Source organism: Perognathus longimembris, chromosome 14 (assembly GCF_023159225.1).
Source record: "Perognathus longimembris pacificus isolate PPM17 chromosome 14, ASM2315922v1, whole genome shotgun sequence".
In the NCBI taxonomy this organism is placed as follows: domain Eukaryota; kingdom Metazoa; phylum Chordata; class Mammalia; order Rodentia; family Heteromyidae; genus Perognathus; species Perognathus longimembris.
Genome location: NC_063174.1, coordinates 29012804 through 29034094, shown reverse-complemented (window position 1 = coordinate 29034094; position 21291 = coordinate 29012804). Strand labels below are relative to the sequence as shown.

The 21291-nt window shown below is 37.6% G+C and overlaps 1 protein-coding gene and 1 non-coding gene across 7 annotated transcripts in view; one reads left to right on the top strand and one right to left on the bottom strand.

The window, feature by feature from the left end:
• Positions 1–21291, bottom strand: part of Daam1 (dishevelled associated activator of morphogenesis 1) — a 184794-nt gene that overhangs the window by 84086 nt on the left and 79417 nt on the right. For all 6 annotated transcript variants that reach the window (XM_048362823.1, XM_048362822.1, XM_048362824.1 and 3 more), the window contains one exon: positions 5769–5858. In XM_048362823.1, the coding sequence (XP_048218780.1) occupies positions 5769–5858 (90 nt within the window). The remainder of the gene's footprint in view (positions 1–5768; positions 5859–21291) is intronic.
• Positions 16513–16619, top strand: LOC125363738. Its single transcript, XR_007213319.1, has one exon. It is a non-coding gene; the product is annotated as a U6 spliceosomal RNA (small nuclear RNA).

Below are 21291 nucleotides of genomic sequence, written 5' to 3'. Positions count from 1 at the left end.
AAGTCCTATGAATTGTGTTGAGTAATAATCAAATAAGGTCAACAGTTTGAGATTGCTGAAGCAACAGTAAAAAGGATAAAAACAAAACAAGAGGGAAAGGGTATAGTGAATATGAGTGTTGCTTGAATGTTGAACAGGAGTTAGTGTCTAGACAATAGGATGAAAGCATGATAGTTCCGTAGCATGATTGAAAGTGAAAGTGGTGGGAAGGGCCACTTCAATCATACCCCAACAGAGGGTCATCCATTCTTCTGTGCTCCAGAGGAATGTGTCTGCTGCCCCTGCTGTGGTGCTTATAACAACACTGGACAATCACTTTTTATTCTTCTCCTGCCAGAACCACTCACTCCAGGAAATTAAGACTTACTTGTTGAATCATCCTCAGAATTTAGGAGAAAGTCTTCCTAGAGAAAATATTCACACCACTTCCCCTTTACCAATTGTATCACTTCATTGAGTAGGATACCAGATACCTAGAAGCTGTTATTTCTTACTACTTCCATCAGGGATTATATATAAAGCCTCATCTCTCAATGCCAGGAAATACAGAGACATAGAATAGGAAGTTTTAGAGTCTGCAGAGTCTAGAGATGCCTGTGATGGGCTATATTTTGCCCTTGTATTCTTTAGACAGAGGGAGAAAGAGAGATGAATTTCATTTCCTCTTTCTCCTGTTCCCCTTCCTGTTTTCTTTCCTTCTCCCCTTCTTTAATTCCTGACTCCCTTCCCCCCACCTTTCTTTCTTTCTTTTCCAGTGCTAAGGATTGAACTCAAGGCCTCATACCTGCCTAGCAGGTCTTCTTTTGTTTCTTTGTTTTGTTTTACCAATTCTTTTGTTTTACTTTGTTTCTGAGATTCAATCTTACTACCTTTCCCTGGGTTGGCCTTGATCTCAAAATGATCATCCTGCTTCTGCCTCTGTAGTAACTGGGATTATAGGTATGTACTACTATGCCTGGCTTGGCAAATTTTATTTCTAATCATAGTTGCTTCTGCCAAGAACACAAACACAATTTTAACTCATCACCAGGTTGGTAATTCAATAGCAGAAACCAAACTGGTGTTTTTAAAGATGTCTAGAAATACGGCTGTCAATGTGACTTAAAGTGTTTGCCTAATATGCATGAAGCCCTAGGTTTTAGCCTCAGCACAGCATCACCTCCCTCTCCCCCACCAAAAACCCCATAAAATACTGAAGTCTATTTTCTCCCTTTACTGGCTTATTCTCCAAAATCTAGCCTCCCCTCCCCCCTCCCCCCAGGGCAGCTTTTCATCAGGATATTGGGATGGCTGAAGCATTAATGTCTCATCTCTAGCCTTATTTCCCAGATGGTTTGTTTGACAGATGAGTAGGAAACTGATGACTCCTTTGTGTTTAAATTCATTACTTTAGTATGTGTTCCTTTAAATCTTGTTTTGATCAAATCATTTGTTCCCAGTACTCATTATACCACCAAAAATAAAAACAGAATCATGAAAGGCTTTCCCAGATGGCATCAAACCTCCCCCTAACCTTTATTCTTCCATAGTTTAGTGGTATTGTTCCCCAAGCCATGAGCTCCAGACCTAATTTCACCACCTCCAAGAGATAGGCAATTAATTATTCCATACACCAGGAGGCTTCTACAAGCTTTGATATCACTTTATAATTACAGGTGGGCCCTAACTCTCCAGGAGCTGAATAAACTGCATCTCAATACAATTTTAATCTTCTTGTCTGTGTGATTAAAAAAAAGAACTCCTTTTTGCAGAGAGGTGTGGGGATTTGATCCAACTAGACTATACAAACCAAATAAAAGAAGCAAATAAAAATATGACCTGTATTTTCAAGCATTTTCCCTAGAGGCCTTTCAAATATATCTTACACACATGAGCACTTCGCAGAAATTACAACAGCTGACCTGTGGCCAGGATAGATAAGATTCTTGAATGATTTGATTAAAGCTAGAATCCAACATATACTCAGGATGAAAGTAGAAATTTACCTTTTCCAAAGTATCCCTCGAACATATAGAACTGTAACACAAGGAACCTAATGTTACTTACGTAAAAGCTCCAACTTTAGAGATTAGTAATAAGAGAAGTAAAATCAGGCAAAGTGTCAAATCGTGATCTTTGCCTCACACATCTGATGTCATTGTAGCTAACAGCATCTATAGCCCCATCCATTCCTTTGTAATCCAAAGAAAGGAGTAAAAGCATTTCTGGATACTTAAGGGATTGGTTAAGTGACAAAAGGAGCAGCAATTTAAAATGTCTTTCTGGAATTGCTATCACCAAAAATACAGTGTATACATTGCTCTACTTTCACCTCTATGAAGACCTATTCCTTACTTTTCTCAGGATTAAAAAATCATGTTAACAATAAACAAATGCAACATGGCCAGATGCCTTTCATGGTCAGATGGTTCATTGTTTTAGAAGCTTCAGTTTAAAATCCAAAAGATTGTTAACAGATGTAGTTTCTGACTGGAAACTGGGAAAAACCTCATTTAAACAAAAGATTATGTTGTGATTGGAAGTAAAAAGGGAATTACCTTTAAAGATAAGAACCACAAATATTTCCTATTTGAAAATACCTCCACAGCCCCACCAACAGGACCTTTTTTTAACTGTTCATAAAAGTCTTTAAAAATTTAAAATGGATTGCTATCTGTGACAAGCTAGGGCCAACCAACCAGGCCCCTAACTGTTAGATATTTGTTTGGACTTTCAACAAGGCCACAACATTCATCTCTGACTCTCTTCCAGATTACTCAATTAGGCCAAATTACAATTCATTTCTTTCTAATCACTGCGGCCCTAGAAATACTTGTGCTGCTTTCATTTGGCTCTGTAAATAAATTGTCAACCAGTGACTTAGAGAAGTTTCCCAAATGAACATAGAGTGATAAGCAGATAGCCACTGCTGGGACTCAAATCACTGTTGGATGGAAAACAGGCAGTTGGCTGAGCAAAGCTTGGCTTTGTGCTCAGGTCTCAGTCTTGATTGCTTCCACTTCTGTTCCCTTTTACACACAGAGCCCATTTGTCACCATCTCCTGTGGTCTGTCTCTGTTGGTGTCAGTGGGCCCTTAACTCTATGGCTTCACTATGTGGGAGAATGTCTATGATGCCCTGGGTTCTAATCTTGAAAAATGGAAATTTTTTAAGTCATGGGTGTAGCTTTCCCTCAGCTTGAGAAATATATGTGGTTTGACTTGATAGTGATAAGCCTGATCTGAAAAAGCCAAACAAATATGTTCCAAGGAAAATAATCTGTTCTTAGGATCAAGAATGGCCCCCAGAGAGCTCTATTCTGAGAGACATATCATCTGAAGAAGTAAATACCACATCCTTCTGCTAATAAGGTTTTTAAAAAATTTTCTTCCTCTTCATTTCATATTTCTTGAGTTATAGCAGTATCTAAAGAGTTCAGTTTCAGACCAAAGATATAGTATAGTTTTAACTGCCTGAGAAATTATAATCCAGAAAATTCTTAATTGAGGATTTTAAAGTGAGGCAGATATATAAACCCATGGGATGCCTCAAAGAATTGACATGGTTTCCCCACTCCGCTATGCCATTTCTAAGTCACATAAAGAATCCAAGCTGTAGGAAGGAAAGCTAGCAAAAAGTGCATTCCTTGATATTTGTGTAATCTGGCCAGGTTACTAGCAAGAAGGGCCATCTGTCATGCTGTGGGATTCTGCAGCCAGTGGCCACATCCACATCCATCCTCCATAAAATGCTGAGCCTATCATGTATACTTCAGATGGGGCTTCTGAGGGGATCTGATAGGCCTAGAAAATGAAAAACGAGCAGCAGCTGTGAGCCCGGGGTCATTGCTATCCTCCAGGGCTAGCCTTCTCTAATGTAAAGGGCAGTAGTTTCCATGATTAACTTTCAATTGCTATCAAGGGTGTAATAAAGTCTGGGAAAGAAGGAAACTTTCCCCTTTGCAAGCTGCCCCCATTTCCCTGCCTTTTCCCTTCCTTCAATGCATGTTCCCAGTCCCTACTTTGTACTATTTTCCTAATTCTGAGGAAAACATGATACTAGGATGAATCAAAACAATATATTTTGTGTACACAGCACTAGAAGAGTTTTCTTTCTTGGTCCCAGTGGCAGGCCTTTAAGGTGGCAGTGTGAAAGGTCCCTTACATCAAGGACAGCACTTGATACTTTTTATTTGCATTTCCTTCTCCCTATATTATGTGTTTGGGCCGATCTGATAGCAGCTTAGTCATCACCCTCTAGTAAGAGCCGATAGAACCAAACCTGAAACATAGCTTTACTTACTATAACTGCTCAGGGGGAAAATTACATATGTTTTTAATTTTTTGACAGTATATAGTACAACACTTCAGAAGTCCAGTCCTCAAAGAACCAGATGTTAGAGTTACAAATATGACTAATTAAGATGTGGTACCTCACACTAGAGGACTCATGTTGAACAGGAGAGAGAGACACACAGGCTACAGGCTCACTGATGTAGAGGGACTTCATGGAGTCATGGAAGGTGATCCTGGAGGATGGCATACCAATGACACACACAACAAAAATGGAGCAGAGGTGCTGAGAATCTGCTGTGTGGGCAAATGAAGGTCTCAAACTTTGCAATTTGTCAGAGGTACTAGTGGTTATAAGAAGATTTTGAATTGTTACTCATTTGTAATGGAAGTAGCCACTACCTGATAAAAAGAGGTAGCATTTCTCTTGGGTGCTAGCTCTATCTTTCCCACTTACTTACTCAGCTTGCTTCAAGTCTCTATTGGAACAGAAAAAAAGGTGGCCATTGGAAGAATTAAAAAGAAACTAAAATGGATATAAGAATAGCCTAAGAATCTACCATGGGCTTGAAAAGATGGCAGAGTAAACTTTATTTCAGGAGATGCAGTCCACAGAACAATGCCCAGTGCCATCAGTACTCAGGAGTAAGAGCATTTGGCAGCTCTTCTGCCTCCAATGTCCATTTTTGCCATCTCTTAAGGTAATGAAAATCTAGCATTAAGTTGTGAATAACTGCTCAAAGTGAAGACTTTTTTGAAGCAAGGTGCAATCACATTCCTAAGAGTGGAATATGAGGTAATGGTAGGTGGGTGTAGGAGAGTCTATACCTTTCTTCCCTTTTCTCTATCCTTAGTTAGGAATACAAAATGTCTGGAGAGCTACTTCAAACCATGAGGATAAGACCATACCTCAGAGATGGTGAAATATAAGGTGGCTAGAAGATAGTCACCAAAGGCTGTAAACCAAACACTCATCCAGACCCACCAGTTAAGTAAGAGGATGTCCTTTTTATCTTGTGTAAGCCAACTTTAGAGTCTCAGTCACCATTAAAAGGGCAAAGAAGCACAATGGTGTGTTGATAAAAACAATATTCAAGGAGTAAGCACTTTGAACCATGTAAAGCCAAGACCACACCATGACAAACTTAATCTGGTTTTTACATATTATGAGCTGTCCAAGTTTTCTGGTGGTAAAATTGGAGGACAAAGGAATTTTTTTTTTTTTTTTTTTTTTTTTTTTTTTTTTGCCAGTCCTGGGGCTTGGACTCAGGGCCTGAGCACTGTCCCTGCCTTCTTTTTGCTCAAGGCTAGCACTCTGCCACTTGAGCCACAGCGCCACTTCTGGCCGTTTTCTGCGTATGTGGTGCTGGGGAATTGAACCCAGAGCCTCATGCATACGAGGCAAGCACTCTTGCCACTAGGCCATATCCCCAGCCCAAAGGAAAAATTTAAATACCATCATTTCTTCGTTAAATATAATCACAATGACTATCTTACCTTTTTCTTACTACAGTATATTTGCCACTTTTTCTCAGCTGGAAGTGCAAACATGGCTTCCCTATGCTTGTCTGTGAGGTCAAGTTCATCCTGAGAAGAAAAGAAAATAATTAGTATTTCATAGGTTATTCTTATAAAGAATTTCATAAGTATCTTCAAAGTATAAAAACTCATATTTAAATGAACTTGAAAAAGATCAAAATGTCAGGTTTGTGCTATTACCATTAAGACAACACACTGAGCCAGGCATGGAGTATAAGGAAGATAGACAAAGCCCCAAAATGGTGGGAAACTGGACTCAGAATCATCTTGCCCAGAATCATCCTTAGTAAATATCAATGGCTGTGTTGGGTCTACTAAGCAGTAAAGGCTCTCATGCCATAGGCAATTAAAATCAATCATATTCAGATGATTCTCAGGCTGGTCCCTGGGGGATTTGGACATGATAAGAAAGGGAGCTTCTATAGGTTAGATTTTGCTTCCTGGCTATTAGGCAAGTGTTTTTGCTAATACAAGGTCTGGCTATGATAAGCTCCCTCATTACAGGTTCTACAATCATGAATTGGAACCCCCCAAATTATGAGCCAAACATACATAAACCTTTATTTGTTCATAAGTTAACTGTCTTAGGTATTTTGTTATTGTGACAAAAGGCTGACTAACACAGAAACAGAAACAAAGGCCATGCTGGGTACACTAGCAGATAATTGCCAGTTCAGCCAAAGATCAGGTTATACAAAGCCTTACCATGTGAAAGGTTTGGCATTATCACTTTGTAGATAGACTTAAATGTTCTCTTGCAACAGGTGAGTCAATGAAGTTTTGAGTAAACATAGGACATCGTCCTTGTCAAATTTTAGCTCCTAATGTTTCCTAAGTACTTTATTTGCAGGCATTATTCTCAGTTCTCATGGTGACCCTAAAAGGCCACTTACTTCATACTTATAGTAATAATAATCCTCATTTATGCTGAAGATTTCATAAATCTCTTGCCCAAGACCACATACCTGCTAAGTAATAAGGCTTGACTTTTAGCCCAGAGCGGACTCCAAAGTCCAGATGCATCAGTATTTAGAAACATTAAATTTATAGTGGTGAATAGCTTGGATCAGACACCAACAGGAGGCAATTTAAAGGCATTCATAACTAATGAATACCAATAATGTGAGAGTGAATAAAAAGTGCTTAGAGAAAGTTCTTGGCATTTAATAAGAACTCAATCTACAGTCAAAGTTGTTGGTATTGAGGATCTGGTACATTCTTTTGTACAGGGAAAGTTATCTAGTTGAGAGTTGTAGATCAGTGGGAGTAGGTAATACATAAAAGCTATAAATTAAGACATAATTAGGTTTCAATCCCTGAGGAGTATGATTTTTTTTCTCCTCCTTACCCCATACCCTCATGACTTTGTGCATTTCAACAGTTCTACCACACTCGTGGACATGCAGGCACTGCAGATTGGCTTCAGAGCCTAGATTCCTACCACTATAAGTCATCAAGTCTTATTACATCTTCCTTGAAATACCTCATGATTTCCCCTTTGCTTCATTCCCAGTGGATCCACCCTAACTCACTTAGGCCCCAATAACCTCTCCCTTGGCTTCTGACACAGCCTCCCACTGTTCTTTCTTGTTTTTCCAGTCCTTCCTATTCAGTACGGCTATGATTCTCTTAAAGCAGTCTTTCTCAAACTTGAGCTAGTATCAGAATCACCAGAAGAGCTCTTTCTTCCTCCCTCCCTCCCTTCGTCCCCCCCCCACTCTCTCTCGTCTCCAGGATGAACATGTCATATCTTGGCTCTTGCAAGAATTCACAACACCATCTAAACATGTAGCAATACCTAATATAGGTTAGCAAATGTACTGGTGTTATTTCTCTCATTTGAATACAAATCAGTTGCTATTTTCTTTTAAGAAAAAGGTAAGCAGCTGAGTTACTATAACAGATGCATGTGTGAGCATGAACACTCACGTACATTAATATCCTAACCATAAGAATCTATTGAAATTTCAGCAATAAACAGGGAAACAGCGAGGTATTTTATAGATAATTCAATTATAAGAGAATATGATTTGGGCATGCAACTATTATAAATGTTAAGCCATTATTATTTTCCTTCCTTTCTTCCTTTTAAATTTCCTGTAAGTTTCACCTACAGAAAAATGGGGGAAGTAAGGGTGACATAAATCACTTCTCAACAATCAGGTCAGTTAATCAAAGAGCTTAATAAAATGTTGCTTGGCTTGAGGAAATAAGTTTTCATTTGTGTGTGAGAGCAGCAGTGTTAATAGTGTATTCTTTACTACATTGTAACATAGCTTTTGCTAACTGAGCAGAGGTGTGAAGAAATTTGTGGTCCTAAAACCTAAAAATCTCACAGGCAAATATATTAGTAGTACTCAATTCTGCTCTTAAGGTAGATAATTTCTGCTTCTTCAGAGATGCAGAAACGAACAATTTTAAACTGAGAAAACACAGATCAACCAAGACTTCTAAGCAGATGGTTTCAGGCAAGAAGAGAAGGTTCACAGAATAAAACATTAAAAAAATGTTGTCTAGATATAATTTTGGATTACTCTAGGGAAATGGGAAAGAAATGCAGAGTAATAACTAGCAAATAATGAACAATTTCTGTGTTCCTAATAGTAACTAGAAAGCTTTAGATGGGTTAGTTTATTTTAATTCTTACAACTATCCTCCAAAGTGGTAATATTATCTCCCTCTTCCTGATTCAGTACCATGCTCAAGGCAACAGACCTAGTAAATAGAAGAGGAACCTAAGTCCAGAATGTCTTGTTACAGAGTTCATATTATTAGCCACAACATTTTTCATCTCCCAATTGACCAACAGGAAGGTAGAATCATGTCACAGATATAAGCATGAAATGGCATCTGCCAGCTGAGTGACTATTAATCAAGAGGACTGTTTTGTTGGCAGCCATTCCTGGGTTCCAAGTGTGGTTCTTCTTGATCATGTGATCATCTGAAGACAAAAATCATAATATATTCCTGATAGTTACCTCACAGATTCATTCTTGCAATAAAAAATCACTTTTGCTAAGTACACAGAAAACAATAAGCGATAGATACGGAACATAAAGGTATCTTCTTGTGAAAGCAGAAGAGAAATGAAATAATCCTTCTAATAGAAGGATGACTACACACTAAGCAGTTTTAAGAACCCACTTATGGGAAAGAAGAGATAGTGAAGGCTTTCCCAAGGAAGTGAAGCAAGAGCTTAAAGAGAAATGGGAAATAGAGGTAAGAAGCACCTGAGACAGTAAACACCAGGTGTAAAAGCCACTCTGAACATTGGTCTTTGTCTTCAGAGTAATCAAAGGTCACTTATGGTTTCCCAGCAAGAAGGGTGACATAGATTAAATTATGTAATAAATTTATAAGAATTATTACATAGTTTAGTTATATAAAATTATTACTTAATGTAATCTAAAGAGTGCCTTCATACAATGTCCAGGATATAATAAGACCCTTACTTCTCCATTCCTAAGGACTCTGCTCTGACTCATTCTGTTTTAATAATGTGTTGAATCAAGCATGCAAAAACTTGAGACCATCATAGTCTTAAGAATTCCATTAACACTTAACTCACTGTCTTATCCATTCATTCCAAGAACAGGGCCAGACATTATATAAAGAGTACAAAGATGAATAACACACATTGATTTCAAGGCATTTATAACCCTAGTTAGGAAAACAAGATGATAGAAGGCTTCAACAGCTCCTCTTTTTGCAGAAAGCCCAAATTCCACTGCAGTATGTGTGGAGTATCTGCTGACCTGCCTTACCTGCCCACTGCAACAAAAGTACTTTCTAGCACTCCTGATTACAAATTCTAAAACTTTGCATATGATGAGATCCTTTTTCAAAGAGACTTTGCATGATATCTAAGAGGGCAACATGATTCACTCAAGCTTTTCCAAGGAATCAACTACCCCCTCCAAGTTAACCAATCCTGACTTTCTCAGGATAAACATTTCTGTGCTTTACAGATTTATCATTTGACTACAGTTCCTTTTGTTTGCCAGTCCTGGGCCTTGGACTCAGGGTCTGAGCACTGTCTCTGGCTTCTTTTTGCTCAAGGCTAGCACTCTGCCACTTGAGCCACCGCGCCACTTCTGGCCATTTTCTATATGTGTGATGCTGGGGAATTGAACCCAGGGCTTCATGTATAGGAGGCAAGCACTCTTGGCATTAGGCCATATTCCCAGCCCCCTTTGACTACAGTTCTACAATAGCCTTACTCACTCTTATTATGTTCTGGTTCCCATAATTCAGTTTGTTCTTTAGCATCTTTACATTAATTATCTGTCCCCAAAATGTTATGACACAGAAGGCACACCAAAAGGAAAACAAAAACAAAGCAAAAAGCAACAAGGTAGGGGGGAAGGTACCAAAGCTGAGAGAATAGGGAGGGATGCTTTAAGATACAATGATAATAAATGATTTCTTCCTTTTTTTAAGGTAAAAAGTATATACAAAGCTTTAAGATACAATGATAATAAATGCTTTCTTCATTTTTAAGGTAAAAAGTATGTACAATGAAATATGAAAACTGAGAGTACCATTTTTGAGTTGGCAAAAGCATATGCTGAAAGTAGTTGTAGCATTCTATAGGAACTGATGGTACCATTTCACATTCCCATCAGGAAATATGGCATTTGCAGTAGTGCCACATTCTCATCGCATGGTGCCAGGACTTAAAAAAAATTACTTATTTATTGTCAAAGTGATGTACAGAGGGGTTACAGTTTCATGCATAAGGGAGTGGGTACATTTCTTGTACAATTTGTTACCTACTCCCTCATTTCCCCCCTCCACCCTACCCCTTTCTTTCTGCACCCCCCCCCAAGAGTTGTTCAGTTGGTTTACACCAAATGGTTTTTTTTGTTTGTTTGTTTTGTTTTTTTTTTTTGGCCAGTCCTGGGCCTTGGACTCAGGGCCTGAGCACTGTCCCTGGCTTCTTCCCGCTCAAGGCTAGCACTCTGCCACTTGAGCCACAGCGCCACTTCTGGCCGTTTTCTGTATATGTGGTGCTGGGGAATCGAACCTAGGGCCTCGTGTATCCGAGGCAGGCACTCTTGCCACTAGGCTATATCCCCAGCCCACCAAATGGTTTTGTAAGTATTGCTTTTGGAGTCATTTGTCTTTTTATCCTTTGTCTCTCAATTTTGATATTTCCTTTCCCTTCCCTAGTTCTAATACCAGTATATACAATATCTAGGGTTACTCAGATGAGAGACAGTGATAGTGTGGGAACAACCACAGGAAGGGGATATGGCCTAGTAGTAAAGTGCTCGTCTTATATGACTTTTTAATTTTAGTTATCCTAGTTTATCTGAAGTGCTACTTCAATGTAGTTTTCAATTGCCACTTCCTGATGAGGATTACTTTTGAATGTACTTTTATCTGTGTTTACTGGTTGTTGTTCATATGTGCTTTTTATCTGAAATATGACTATTTTTATTGAGCTGTACACATCCTTAGTCAGAGGCATATACTGAGAACGTATCTATTAGCCTGTGGCTTTCCTTTTCCTTTGATTAGCAATGTATTTTGATAATCAGAATTTTAATTGTTATTTTGTATTGTTATTATAAAGATGTTATATAGAATTGTCACAGTTATACAAGTTAGGTAATGAGTATATTTCTTTATAGACAGTGTCACCCTTTCCCTTGCTTTCTCTCAGTTTTTCCCTCCTGTTTCCACTCAAAGTCGTTTAATTCATTTTCAACATAGTGTCCATGAGTACCACTGCTACATTTGTTCAGTCTCTCCATTTCTGTGTCTTCCTTTACCTTTTTAAATTAAGACATAAAAAGGAACAAACAAGACCAGATTTTTAAAAAAATGATTAGTCTAACTTGTCAACATTTTTTCTAAAGTTCATTGATTTTAGGTCTTCTTAAAAATCTTTGAAAGATTGAAGATGTAGTTTAATCAAGCAGTATCTGTTTAGCATGCATAGCTCCCTAGGTTTGATCCCTGGCACTACAAAAATAAAACAAAAGGCAAAACAGAAAAAGAAGAGAAAAAGTGAAAGAAATAAAGAAAAAAGAAAAGAAACAATTGCAACTTTTTGAATATGAGTTTCTGTGGTTTCTTCTGGAAATTGTTTATGGTCTGCTTTCAAATCCCATGTTTGAATCTATAGATCACCTGGCACACCTCATTCCTGGATAACATAAAATATGTCTGTAGTTTTAAAACAGTTGGATTGATTTCATCTTCTCATCTCCAGAGAAGGGATATATATATATATATATATATATATATATATATATACATAAATAAAGCAAATTTATTGAAAAAGAAATTAGAAGGAACTACAAAACTAATTGAAAATCATTCTGACATGTTTATTTAAGCTTTAAAATTACTTTAATGTTTCAGGAGATTTTTCTTTTTGATAATTTAAATACTGAAAGAGGCAGTCGTGACAAGTACAAAAGTTCAGAGCACAAAATCTCAAATAATATCTTTTTATGTGATTTTTTTTTATGGGAAAGTAAACCTTACAGAGGTAGAAAGATCAGTGTGTAGAGGGGGGAAATGACTGCAAATGAGCCTGAGGATAGGAAGACCCAGGGATGTTCCAAAACTCTGGTGGTGATGGCCACACAACTGTATATAGTTATCAAAACCCAGGCTGTGTACCTACAATAGGTGGACTGTAGGTCATGGAAAGCATACCTCCATAAAGCTGTTAAAAAAGAAAAAAAAAATCAATGCTGCCTGTTGGAGCCCCTGGGAAGCAAAGTTAAAGAAAACACTGTGTACATAGGAAGGGAATAAAACTTGAGTTGAATGTCAGGCAAACCAAGGAGTTCTTTTAGAGGAGAAACTGGTCAGGAAAAAGTATGTTAAAAAGAGAAAGGAAAAAAATGTATCTTTTTAGAGCTGCTTTTGTTAGACAGCACAGTTCACCTCCATGAAATATCTTCATTCTTTCTTGGGAAAGTTCTGTAAGTTCAATTAGTGTGTATTCCACTAAAGCCCAAAGATAGGCAATGTTTCCCTCAAGGTCCTTTAATAATTAATTTAATAATTTAACAGTTGAATTAAGTGCAACATTAATATTTAACAAGACAGCCTTCAAAGCGTCCTTGTGTCTGCAGGGCTTGGGGTTTGGGGTTTGGATTTCTTCCTTGTGGTGGTGTCACAGAACTGTCCAGGCTCCTTAGTGCACTGACAGCCCAAGTTCCCACCAAGAATAACAAACAAGCAACATTAGCTGAGACCCAGGAAGCACCCTGGTCGATTGTGCATCTCAGATTTATATAGGCAAGCCCCTTGGCTTTGGTCACCAAATTTGTATTTGCCATAGAGGTGTTTTGTTTGTTGTTGTTTTGTTTTTGTTACACTAAGCAAGTGCTCTACTACTTGGGTCATTCCCCTAGCCTATTTTGCTCTGGTTATTTTGACTTAGGGTCTCACTTTTTACCCTATCTAGCCTGGACTATGATCCTACTATTTATGTTTCCTGTCATGTGTGGGATGACAGGAGTGCACCAGTGCGCTGTTTTTGGTCTGTTGTGATGGGGTATTATGAACCAACCTTTTTCCCTTGGTTTAACCTGGAACATTGATCCTCCTGACTTCAGCCTCTTGTATGGCTGGGATGACAAACGTGCATCACCATGCCCAGCTATCTGAATAGGTTTGAAAGTCAATTCAAGGAAAACGAGTTTAGCTAGTGAGAAAAGTAGAAATCCTTGCACTAAGCACGATTCTGTCCCAAGGAGGCTCAAATTTAGGAAAAATGAAAACTAACAGACAGAACACTAAAGGCCTTCTTCTTGAAAAAGATATTAAACTTTTACATATGTATGAAATATGTATCTTACATATAATAGCCTGAAGATGTGAAGAAAAAGGATCTCAGAGGAAAGCCCAGCTGTAGGAATTGCTTCCACAGGCTTTATTCCTAACACATCAGACTATTAAGCCTCACTTCTAAAAGATTTTAAACAAAGAAATCTCACCAGTCCTACACTGTAAACAAGCAGCTAACTACAGAGAAACCTATGTAAGTCAGAAAACAATTGGCACAGCGTAAATCAATCTAAGGAAATGTATTGAGGTGCTAGATAGAGCAAGGGAAAGACTTTTGAAATAATATACAATAAGGGTCTTGAAGGAGTAGAAAGGTTAATGGTTTGTAACCAAAAAACAACAAAAAAAAGCTTATTCCAGAGACTTTCAGCTAATTGAAATGAGACTTTTTATTATAAAAATTCTCCAAAGCAGTATTTAAAACATTTGTTCTGTAAAAATCTATCAAATCAACAGATTTCAATGAGTGAATAAGTAAGTTCTTGGCTAACCAGAGAAATCACTTCATTTAGGATTCTACTTCTAATACATAAACTGAGCACATGCAAGCAAATACATATTTAGACAAAGTGAGAAAGATATAAATAATACTAAGGAGAATGGAGAATAAATAGGGAGGGAGGAAAAGCTAAAGCAAACACTTTGAGGTGCTCAAAGACTCAGTTTTGTGCTTGTGGGTTTGTTGTTTGTTCTGTTTGTTTTGCTTTTTTAATAGTCCTTGACAAGCTAATCATCCATCTGAGTCTATGTGGAGTGCTCAGAGAAATTTCAACCTTTCTGTTACTCAAATAGTTCATGTTCCTCCTTCAAATTTGTCCACAGCAAATGGCCCAACTCACCTAGATTCATGCTACCCAACAGTTCCCCACAATACTCGCAGACAAAAACCCTCTGGCTGACCTCAAGGTTGGACCAATATCAGCAGTGTCTTCTTCCCACTTCCTGTCCCATAACTCAACAGTACCAGAAACAAGTTAAATCCCTGAATACAAATGACCAAACCACACAACAGAAGACATTGTGATAATTTCAACAGCAAGTGGCAAAGGGCAGACAAAAGCAGTTGGAAAACTGAAGGTAAGTGATACTTGGTAACCAAATAAAAATGAATATTACACTTTAATTAAATGTAGAGAAAATGTGCCATCAGGCTGCAATAATTCATTAGGATGATGAACACCTAGCCTCACCAAAGCAAATGACCACCACATCCTGAAATATGAATTGCCAACACAGTTCTTAAAATTTAACCACAATGACCCTGAGAACACTTTTATTTTCATGGTGGTGGTAGTTAGAATACTGAATGTTAAATAAGATTTTTGTCACTTTAAATAGAGATAGATTTGGTGAATTATTACCTGTAGCTGACCAGTCAGGACAGCCAGAAATGGAAAACAACCTACCACTGTAAGCACACACAGCACACACAGTACACTGCCGCCTAGAAGACTTCTGCCAACAATCTTAGTCATTACACAGAATCCCACGATGACTCATCACCACCTACAGAGTAATATTCTGTGTCTGATAGACATGTTTTCATGCTTCAAATAAAAATAAAAAGTGAGAAATCCTACAAGCAAAAGCTGACTAATAACATTTAGCTTCTTACTACCAATGTAATGCCTTATGCCATTTCTTTTCTTTCTCTTAATAACAGGCAAAGCAAATTATATTTTGTTTGCTGGACAGCCTGCAGCTAAACCTACAGTTTTCTTAATCAGTTTTTGTGATTCAACTACTAACTCATTAGAGTAACTTTAATTTTTAATGTAATCTGAATCACCAGCAGCTTCCTAGTCATCAAGAACAAACAACTCTTGTTCTAAATGTCTAAATCATTTCCTACCAAACCTTCAGTTTAGATCTATAATCTAGCACAACTTTAGTTGACAAAGTAGTGTTTTCCTAATTAAACAGAGAGACATTCTCTCCTGAGACACTGAACTAAGCTGTAAAGTGACAGGAATAAGGCACCTTAAAGCTCTATGAAAAACTGTGAAGCCATGGAACACAGGACTCCCTTCTCAAGGATATTACTACTGCTCTTCCAGCCTAAGCCCTTGCCATACCCTCAAGAGACTTTCCTGATAGATCATCTGAAACATCTATGTTTTAATTGGGTCAAAAAACAATCTAGCACAATGAGTTTCTTCTCACAGTGCAATTATGTATTTACTGCGTAATAGACAGTAGAGAATGCTTCTCAAAAGTCATCAAATGTACTCTTTTACTTTGCTACTCTGCATATGAGCCACTTGGTGCTCCCATTAGTAACAACATCATCCCAAGAATGGATAAAAATCAATGACAGCTGGCGGGGGGGGGGGGGGGGGGCGGTGTAAGCAGGGTGTTAGGGATCAGCCCAACCTATCATCATTACTTTGAAAATTATTCATAATACAAACTTGAAGGAGGGATTCATAGCACAAAGCTGTTGGAGGACTCAGCAATCATTAATTCAGACACACATGCACACATTCATGTGTTACGATGTACTCAAGATACAAGTACTTATTGATCACCTGTGAAGGACTAGGTACTGTTTGAAGACGTGGAAATCCTGAAAAGGATGGAAATACCAGACATAACACCTGAGCCATTTGATTCTCTGAAAGTGAAAATTTGCATACTCATAGTGGATTTGACATAATGAGTTTATTGGTAGAAGAATAAACTCAAGCTATTAAAAAGAAGGCAAGGGCTTTCTGATTCTTCTTATATTCAATAAATGCTGAACTCTTCTGAAAACAACCCATGCTATCCTAAGTTAGCTTTCAGTCATTTGATTAAATGTAGTTGCTAAGGATTGCAGTGTACAATAAAATAAATAGCCACCAGTTTTAGGATGTTTCCAATAAATTCATTTAAAACTGGACAAGAGGTGCTTGTTTCGGCAGCATATATACTAAAATTGGAACAATACAGAGAAGATTAGCATGGCCCCTGTGCAAGGATGACACACAAATTCATGAAGTCTTCCATATTTTTGAGAATTTTCAAACACTGAAAGTAGAAGATAAGTTTGAAGACATCATAACTAAATCACCTGTCCGAAAGTTTGTACATGAGAAGGAAATTATGGCAGAAGATGGCCAAGTGTTTCTTATGAAGTTACAGTCCCTTTTAGCAAAGCATCCACCAACTACAGCTGGAAGGCCTGTGGATGCATCACCAAGAGTCCCTGGTGGCTCCCCTTGAACATCAAATAGATCTGTGTCATCCAATGTTGCCAGTGTGTCACCTATCCCTGCCAGCTCAAAGAAAATCAATCCAAACATGAAAGCTGGAGCTTCCAGTGAGGCTGTTCTGACAAACTTCTTTGATAGCCTGCTGAGTAAAAAAAACTGGCTCTCCCGGGGGCCCTGGTGTTGGTGGCAGCAGCCCTGGGGCTGGAGGTGGAAGCAGCGCTCTACCACCATCTGCCAAAAAGTCAGGTCAGAAGTCTGTCTTATCAGACGCTCACGCAGCAGAACTAGACAGAACTACACGGAAACCAATCCTAGTTTCTCCTACAACATCCACATCTCCTACAAAAGGAGACACTTCTTGAAGATACCAAATAAAGCTATGTACTCAGTTTTCTGGGCTAACATAAACCTGCCTCTGCCTTTTCTTTAAAGATGGAATTAGGGAGCTGGAGTGCTTTACAGACAATTAAGTTTATGTCTGTCTTTTTTTTTAATGTGGCTATTTTTATAAAAGGATCTATACAACGAAACTTCATACATTGTGTGGAATTATTATTTGCATTGCCATTTTGCATAAGAAAGTAATTTGGGATTTTGAAAATGTTGAAATTTATAGGCCTGAAATAGAATCATGTGACCATATTCTAAAGGTTATATAAACCATACACAAGGGTTTGGAGAAGGGCAGAAAATATATAGCATGGGCATATGACTGACTTGAAAGTCCAAACTTGTTTTAGTTAAGATTATTAAAATCATTTTAAAAAATAATTGTGTGTTTTGCTGAAAAAAAAGAAAACGTGATCAATTGTCAGATTTTGCACACCAACATAAATGTACACACATATAGGGGAAATACCAAGAAAACTATCAGATAGTATGTGACAAATTAGTCATTGTCTTAATCAGTGAAGAATCATAAAAATATGATTTAGGATTATTGGTCAAGACATTTCTTTTATCTGCAAAGGAGAAAAGCACACAGCCTAAATGTGTAAAAGAAAAATGCAGAGGTTATAAAAATGTAAAGGGATAACAGCCTTTGGATTTGTCTATACATATGTGTATATATCTATATATAGATATATATGGCTCTGCCTTAATATACTCCTTTTTTGTTTGTGATTTTCAACTGTAATCAGTTAATAAAGTATTTATTCTCTGCAAAATAAATAAATAAAACTGGACAAGAGGAAAAAAATGGAACTTCGTGGGAGGTCAGGAAAAAATAACAACAAAAACAAAAAACAAAACAAAAGTTCTTCATTTATGAGCCAGAAAATCATAAGTAAAAGATGTAGCCATTGAGTTCCCATAACACTTCAGAGTCTGGGATTCCAAAGGAATTCTAGAAATGGAGCACTGAGTAAAGAGGAATCCAAACCCAGCAGATAAAAATCATTCAAAGATAATACAGAGCTGATATACACCATGTACTGGACATTTATCTCCATGCCACATTATTATTATTTTTTATTGTTAAAGTGATGTACAGAGGGGTTTCAGCTTCATACCTAAGACAGTGAGGGGGGGTTAAGTTATTATATATATTTCACATTATACATTTTGACATTCACAATGATGAAAATTGTCATTCTACTCTACATAGATTATGAAGTCTATGATCTTTAACAATACAAACACTTTCTCCATTGGGGTGATACGTACTTTACATTTCTTTGGTTTAGTAACATCTGTTGCCTCCTGCACTCATTCTATCCTTCCCAATCCCACCCATGAGATGCTTGATTCCCTTTCCTTGATGCCCAATGTAGCGATGGTTCCCCCTGCTATTTTATTGTTGTTGTTATTATTGTTACTATTTTCACACACTTTCTACTCATTCTGTGTCCTCTTTGCTTTTTACTATGTTTTGGTATCTTGAGACCTGTTTACTTTGCTCTATCCCTTTGAATTTTAATTCTAACACCCGCATATCAGGGAGACCATATGCCCTTTGTCTCTCTGTTCTTGGCTTGCCTCACTCAGCATGATTTGTTGTTGCTCCATCCATTTTCCAGCGAATGCCATTATTTTATCTTTTCTGGTACCAGTGTAAAATTCCATTTCATTCCACGGTTTTTGAATCCATTCATTTTCAATGGGACTTCTGGGTTATTTCCATATCTTGGCTATTGTAAATAGTGCAGCAATGAACATGGAGGTGCAGGTGTCTTTGTAATATTCTGGTTCCTGTTATTCAGGATAGATGCCTAGGAGTGGTATGGCTGAGTCGTAGGGTATTTTTATGTTTAGTTTTCTGAGAAACCTTCAGACTTTTTTCCAGAGTGGTTGTATTAGTTTGCATTCCCACCAGCAGTGTAGGAGGATTCTTCTTCCTCCACATCCCCACCAGCATTTGTTGTCTGAGTTCAAGATATAGTCCATTCTTATTGGGGTAAGGTGGTATCTTAGTGTTGTTTTTATTTGCATTTCCTTTATGGCCAGGGATGTTGATGTGCTTCTTTGCCATTTCTATTTCTTTTTCTGAGAAGTGTCTATTTAGTTCCTTTGCTCATTTAGCAATTGTTTTGTTAGGTTGGGAGGGGTTAGTTTCTTGAGCTCCCTTTAGATGACAGACAGTAGGCCTTTGTCTGTTGTCTTGCTGGTAAATATCTTTTCCCAGTTGGTTGGCTGTCTTTCTAATTTAGTAGCAATGTCTTTATCTGTGCAGAAACCTTTTATTTTAGTATAGTCCAATTTGTCTAGTCTCTCTCCAATCTGTTGAGCCCTTGGGACTCTGTCCAGGAAGTTCCTGCCTGTGCTGATAAGTTCTAGCGTTTCTCCTACTCTGTTCTGTAATATTTTCAGAGTTTCACGGCTGATGTTGAGGTCTTTAATCCATTTTGAGTTGATCTTAGTGCTTGGTGACAAGCTGGGGTCCACTTTTAGTTTTCTGCATATGGCTACCCAGTTCTCCCAGCACCAATAGTTGAAGAGGCTATACTTTTTGCATTGTATGTCTTTGGCTCCTTTGTCAAAAATTATTTGACTGTAAGTGTGTGGTTTTATTTCTGGGTCTTCCAATCTATTCCATTGGTCTTCAGGTCTATTTTTTTTTTTTTTGCCAATATCAAGCTGTTTTTGTTATTATGGCTCTATAGTAGCACTTAAAATCTGGTATTGTTATACCACCTGCATTGCTTCTTTTTGCCTAGAATTGCTTTGTTTATTCTAGATCTTTTATTGCTCCATATGAATTTTTGGATTGTTTTCTCTATTTCAGTGAAGAATATCATTGGGATTTTGATGGAGATTGCATTGAATTTGTATATCATTTTTGGCAGTATCCATGCCATGTATGTTTTACATCAGCAAGTGACAGTGTTCAGATGATTCCAAGACCATCAAGATATATTCTATGTGTAGTTAATTTGTGCCAACTACAGCTCTTTCTAACCATCATTAAAACACATTTGCAAAATTACACTTAAAAGTTTACTTAAACCATAGCTCTATTTTTAACATATATAAAGAGTGGGCAAGTCACTACACTAAACTGTCTGTACAATTTGTACCTGGGAGATTTAAGGACCAAGTTATATAATCAGATTTTAAGCTGTAGAAAATGCTTAGTAGGTACATCTCATTCAGGGTCTCTATAAAATTCATATAAATAGAATTCATTAGGACTAAGGGAATTCATAATCATTTTCTCAAAAGCATTAGTATTGGACTGTTCTTACAGTATTTCTATTTAAAAAGAAGATGTTGTTTCTCTCTTCTGTCCCCACTCACTTCATCTTCTTGAGACTTCAAGAAGCACTCAGAAATTAATAACTGGACTGATAACAAATCAATAACTGGACTGATAACAAAGGATCTAACATGAACTAAAAAAATTGTAGGAAAGGACTTGGAATGATCTTGATGCAATTAAAAAAAAACATATTTAAAGCTGAAAAAAATGGTTTTGCTTTAAACTTTAGTGGATCAAAAGACCAGAAGGAAACTTAGAAAGCCATTCTGAGCGTCTTACTGTTTTTAAGCAAATAGAATCTCAGCCAATACAAAGAAATGTGTAATGTCCATTGAAATGAAAATCTGCTGTCATCTCTACTTTGACTCTTAGAAGCAACACAATGTTATATTCAAAAGCACAACAGATACAGGCAAGCAAAACTACTGTACCAACATTAGTCCAGTGATCTGCGGTGGAAGTCAGTGACAGAACATTACCTAGCACACTTGTTTCTAGCTCAAAGCCCAGTGCACACATGGTTATATGTACAATGCATATGTACAAATGTGCATGCATGCATGCATACACACAAGCACACGTGCCCTCTCCCCCCCCCCCCAATTAGACTGTCTTACAAACCATCAGTTATTCTTAGGGCCCAAGTAATTTGGATTAAGTTCTGGGTTTGAGATCATTCTGTCACCTTTAAATTGTACATTGGTAGGAATTAAGGAATTTTAGCACTGCACACACTGAATCTCCTGTGTACATTCCCTCTTCCTTTTATGAT